Raw genomic sequence first — 6,433 nt, 5'->3', positions numbered from 1 at the left:
CTAGAAGCATATTGGTTACAGTAAAACCATGTTAAGATATCTTTATTCCGTGATTGAACCTGGCTTCTCCACCCCAGGTTGAGGGCCGTGACGCCAGGAGTCCTCAGGTGGGAGGCAGAGTGATTGGCTCCTCACCCCAGGCTGAGGGCCGACGCCAGGTCCTCGGGGGTGGGGAGGCAGTGAGTGAATGGCCTGAAACAAATTGACTAATTTTCACGAGTCGACTACGTGGCAAATTTTGTCGACGCTCCTGTGAACCTGGAATATGCTCACGGTGGCTGAAGGAGAGGGGGGGGGAAGGGGAGGGAAGGGATGTCAAGAAAGACGAGAGACAGGTTGGGTTGGGTGAGATATATTGTGAGACAGGCTGGGTCGGGTGTGTGAGACAGGTCACGGGGATGGGGTTGTCAGGTGGTTGAGACAGGCTGGGCCGGGTGGTTGAGACAGGCTGGTCGGTGTGTGAGACAGGCTGTCGGTGGAGAGGCTGGTTTGTGTGAGACAGATAGTCGGTGGTGTGACAAACACCAAGCAGTAGTACCACAAGTTAGTTTAATATTTAGTGTTTTAGCTGACAAGACGCGTGTATCCCTGACATCCGCCCCACCCCCACCCACCCCCCACTTAAGGAAGGACACGAGGATATGTCCACTAACCACACCACTGAATAATACTTCATCCTAAACAACACAATTATCCAATAAGGGACTTTAAACTACCTTTCCTAGGATTCTCAGCGACCCAGAGAACCACCGTCACCACTGCTAGAAAAGAACAACACCCCACACCTGGGAGGAGAGCGCGAGGAGGTTCACTCAGGAAATAATGTGCGCACGAGAGAGGACTTGGGGTCTGCTTAACAGTAGTGGTATCCCACTGCCGCAGGATTGACGCGCAGGTGCCGTTGCAGTAAGAACTCAGATAACCCTGACGTTACCTGTTTAGAGACCGGATGCAGGTCTTCACAGACAAAACCGATTTTATTTCATAGGTGAACGGCTCTTAGATGCTGAACGAGTGCGAGATTGAAGACATTTCCCATGTGTGTCTCCTCAGTGACCATGTTACGTTCTGCAGCCAATATCGAGGTTTATTACCTGTTCTCATACACCCCTCCTCACCCACCTCAACACCGCTGTTCACCTCCCACACACCGCTGCCTCACCCACCCCACATACACCGCCTCACCCAAACACCCCGCCTCACCCCTATACATGCCCCACCCACCACACACACCGCCGCCCACCACCTCAACACCGCTGCCTCACCCCCCCCCACCCACCCCATACACGCTGCCCCACCCACCCATACACCCGCCTCACCCCCCAACACTGCCCCACCTCCCATACACTGCTGCCTCACTGCCTCACACACCGCTGCCCACCGCCTCATACACCGCTGCCCACCCGCCTACACCGCTGCTCACCGCCTCATACACCGCTGCCCCACCCCCATACACGCCCCACGCCCATACACCGCTGCCTGCCTGCCCAACCACTGCCCACCCACCCCACACACCGCTGCTCACCCACCAACACCCCCACCCCCACACACCGCTGCCTCACCCACCCACACACCGCTGCTCACCCACCACACACCGCTGCCCACACCCACCTCATACACCGCTGCCCTCACCTGCCCCATACACCGCTGCCTCGCTCGCCCCACACCGCCACCACCCACCACACACCCCCCACCTGCCCACACACCGCTGCCTCACCTGCCCCACACACCGCTTCTCACCCACTCATACACCGCTGCCTCACGCCCCACACACCGCTGCCACCGCCCCATACACCGCTGCCTCACCCACTCATACACCGCCTCATATACACCGCTCAATCGCCATCAGTTTTCCGACCTTGATCTCACAGGGTTATACAGGGAGTGCCGAAGAGGCGACCAACCAGTCAGACCAAGACGACCAATGGTCACAGTCAACCAATAACCAGTCAACCAGTCAACCAAGAAGACGAGACCAACAGTCAACCAGTCAACCAAGAAGACGACCAATAGCAACCAGTCAACCAGAAGACGACCAATAGTCAACCAGTCAACCAAGAAGACGACCAATAGTCAACCAGTCAACCAAGAAGACGACCAATAGTCAACCAGTCAACCAAGAAGATCACCAGTAGTCAACCAGTGCTTGAGTGCCGCCCAAGAGTGCCAGAAGAGGGCAGAGCCCCATCAACACCCAGTCGTTGATGTCCACAGCTGAGCCATGAGTCCGTTAATGGGAGGAGCAGTTTTGAGAATAACAGGTCTCACCATCAGCCCTGCATCATGGTGGGGTCCCCCACACCACCAACCACCCACCACATGGGGGCCACGCCACAGTGGGGTGCTCACGCCATCATGGTGGGGGTGCCATGCCACACAGGGGGTGCCACCCCATCATGGTGGGGTGCCACTGCCATCATGGTGGGGTGCCCACTGCCATCATGTGGGGTGCCACTGCCATCATGGTGGGGGTGCTCACTGCATAGGGGGAGGGGAGGGAATGTGGGGAGGAAGAAGAGAGAGGTGAGGAAGAGAAGAGAGAGAGAGAGAGAGAGAGAGAGAGAGAGAGAGAGAGAGAGAGAGGAGAGAGAGAGAGAGAGAGATGAAACACCTCACTTCAATATACATTACAACACTGTAAAATTTATCAAGACAATACCTGGGAATTATTTAAGAGTTTAAATTAAATGTTATGTGGCGGCTGTGTGTGTGTGTGTGTGTGTGTGTGTGTGTGTGTGTGTGAGAGAGTGAGAGAATTAAGGTGTACGTCTCACGGGATAAACATAATGTATGGCAACAGTTGGCACATGGCACCACCCACCCAAGCACCAGCATCCAACTACAAACAGTCCCCACTCATCCAACACCAGCAACCAGTCACCCAGTCATCCAAACACCAGCAACCAGTCACCCAGTCATCCAACACCAGCAACCAGTCATCCAACACCAGCAAACCAGTCACCCAGTCATCCAACACCAGCAACCAGTCACCCAGTCATCCAACACCAGCAACCAGTCACCCAGTCATCCAACACCAGCAACCAGTCATCCAACACCAGCAACCAGTCACCCAGTCATCCAACACCAGCAACCGTCATCCAACACCAGCAACCAGTCATCCAACACCAGCAACCAGTCATCCAACACCAGCAACCAGTCATCCAATACTCAGCAACCAGTCACCAGTCATCCAACACCAGCAACCAGTCATCCAACACCAGCAAAATAGTCAACCAGTCATCCAACACCAGCAAACAGTCAACACCCAGTCATCCAACACCAGCAAACCAGTCACCCAGTCATCCAACACCAGCAACCAGTCACCAGTCATCCAACACCAGCAACCAGTCACCCAATCATCCAACACCAGCAACCAGCCACCCAGTCATCCAACACCAGAAACCAGCCACCCAGTCATCCAACACCAGCAACCAGTCACCCAGTCATCCAACAACCAAACATCCAACTTAACAACCAGTCATCCAACACCAGAAACCAGTCACCCAGTCATTCAACAACCAGTCATCCAACTCCAGCAACTAGTCATCCAACACAAAATCAGTCACAGCCATCAACAACCAGTCATCCAACTCTAGTCTCTGAAAAAGAAAAACTGAAAAATGCATGTGGGCAAGACAGAGACAGACAGAGAGTACAGACAGGAACAAGTGTAGATGACAGACAGACAGATAAAGATGGATGGGTGGACGGACGGACGGACGGACAGACAGACAGGTGGGCCAGACAGCAACAAGTGTAGATGACAGACAGACAGATAAAGATGGATGGGTGGACGGACGGAAGGACAGACAGACAGAAGGACAGACAGACAGACAGACACAGACACAGACAGATGACAGACACAGATTAGAGAGACAATGACAGACAGACAGACAGACAGACAGGTGGGGCCACCAGCAACACGTCACAGGGTTTCAATATTGTATATCTCACGGACACAACAGGATCCCCCCCTCTCTCTCTCTCTCCTGGGTGGCCAGATATAGAAACACAGATAGATAGTTCTCATGACACACACACACACACACACACACACACACACACACACACACACACACACACACACACACACACACACACACACACACACACACACACACACACACACACAAGAAGCCGGGGTGTGGCTGAGATGACGTCAGAGGTGTCAGGGTCTTGATTGGCTGCTATCGTCTTTTCTCCTCTCTGACGTCACCGCTGACACCAATACACCCTGAATACTGTCAACACAAGAGACGGGTGATGCTAAGAGGTTGGGTCACCTGAGGATTAGCCCCCCAATACACAACACCTAGCTTGTCTCACCTTGATTTTAATTAACCTGACCTGACTAATTACAGCAATCCATCCATCCACTTCCACCTCACTCATCCACCCCACACAAACAACCACCACCACCACTCATCCACCCTCAAACAACAACCACCCACCTACTCATCCACCACACAAACAACCACCACCTCTCACCATCCACCCCACACAACAAACCACCTCCACCTCAAACAACAACCACTCCACCTTACTCATCCACCAAACAACCACCCCACTCATCCACCTCAATCACCACCTCCACCTCACCATCCACCTCAAACAACAACCACCTCCACCTCACTCATCCACCTCAAACAACCACCACCTCACTCATCCACCTCAATCACCACCACCACCTCACTCATCCACCTCACACAAACAACCACCACCACCTCACTCATCCATGCATCCATCAGGTGATCTAACGACCCCGTTATCTGGACTGGTAAGTGGCCATCTACATACATGAATACATTAATAGAGAGGCAACGACTCACACACACACACACACACACACACACACACACACACACACACACACACACACATTAATACTCAGACAAAGATATATAAAACACATTAAAATCTCACTCCCTCTTGGCTAATGGTCCTCATATACCCACATATTAAATATTAAGTGGTCCAGAAACTTTTGATCGCGACTGTACACTGTATTATCTGTCACATTATAACCAACAACAATTTATTTCTACATTAGTGACGGCAAAAACAATATTATAATCGCTTTTTTTAACAGATATAAAATAATTCTGTACTTTTGTTTTTGTCCATAATTATACAAACTTCCTATTGTTTAAAATACTCTCGTAAACTATTATTACTTTTTTTTAATTTTAACTTTATTTTCTCGCAAAAATCCGTAAATCAACATTGTAATGATGAAAACGTGAACTACCACCATCACAAACGATAAATTTTAACATTATCCTCACAAACAATTTAACATTATCCTCACAAACAATTTAACATTATCCTCACACAAACAATTTAACAATATCCTCACAAACAATTTAACATTATCCTCACACAAACAATTTAACATTATCCTCACAAACAATTTAACATTATCCTCACACAAACAATTTAACAATATCCTCACAAACAATTTAACATTATCCTCACAAACAATTTAACATTATCCTCACACAAACAATTTAACATTATCCTCACACAAACAATTTAACATTATCCTCACAAACAATTTAACATTATCCTCACACAAACAATTTAACATTATCCTCACAAACAATTTAACATTATCCTCACACAAACAATTTAACAATATCCTCACAAACAATTTAACATTATCCTCCACACGACAATTTAACATTATCCTCACAAACAAATTTAACAATATCTCACAAACAATTTAATTATCCTCTGAAACAATTTAACATTATCCTCACACAAACAATTAGCATTATCCTCCACAAACAATTAACAATATCCTCACCGACAATTTAACATTATCCTCCACAAACAATTTAACATTATCCTCACAAACAATTTAACATTATCCTCACACAAACAATTTAACATTATCCTCACAAACAATTTAACATTATCCTCACACAAACAATTTAACATTATCCTCACACAAACAATAGCTGTGGTCCCTCTCCTCTCCGACAGGTGGTGACAGGGGCGGTGATATATGCTTCAGGTGTCGGGTAACTATTGTGACTCACACCTGAAATTTGCATACCTTGATCTATCGTCTTATGAGCGGGGTGTGTGTGTGTGTGTGTGTGTGTGTGTGTGTGTGTGTGTGTGTGTGTGTCATTCTTCCTGTAACACACGGTGATATATTGAAAGTGGCGTCCGTCTGTCTGTCTGTCTGTCTGTCTGTCTCCTATTTTTCCCATCATCTTTTCTTGTCTTGTTTGTGTTAATTATTCTCTGTCTGTCTGTCTCCTATTTTTCCCATCATCTTTTCTTGTCTCTCTCTCTCTCTCTCTCTCTCTTTCCAGCTAAAGATTCATCCACAAACACAGATTTTTCCAACAGTTAAAGAAAGATTTCGACACAACAACAAATTTTCCCAAAACATAAAGTCATCCCACAACTGCAGATTTTTCCC

At 48.4% G+C, this 6,433-nt stretch overlaps 1 protein-coding gene across 1 annotated transcript; it reads left to right on the top strand.

Moving 5' to 3' along the window:
- Positions 1 to 2,786: 2,786 nt before the first annotated feature.
- LOC121874656 (flocculation protein FLO11-like) lies at positions 2,787 to 3,596 on the top strand. Its single transcript, XM_042378889.1, has one exon. It carries the CDS (start codon positions 2,787 to 2,789, stop codon positions 3,594 to 3,596), a length of 810 nt encoding a protein of 269 aa, XP_042234823.1.
- Positions 3,597 to 6,433: the final 2,837 nt, after the last annotated feature.

This window comes from Homarus americanus, unplaced genomic scaffold (assembly GCF_018991925.1).
Source record: "Homarus americanus isolate GMGI-L3 unplaced genomic scaffold, GMGI_Hamer_2.0 scaffold26257, whole genome shotgun sequence".
In the NCBI taxonomy this organism is placed as follows: Eukaryota; Metazoa; Arthropoda; class Malacostraca; order Decapoda; family Nephropidae; genus Homarus; species Homarus americanus.
This window is presented reverse-complemented; position numbering and strand designations above follow the sequence as displayed.

Bases quoted from the DNA above. Each gene is read 5' to 3' on its own strand.
- LOC121874656 (XM_042378889.1), top strand. From the start codon at position 2,787: ATGTATGGCAACAGTTGGCACATGGCACCACCCACCCAAGCACCAGCA.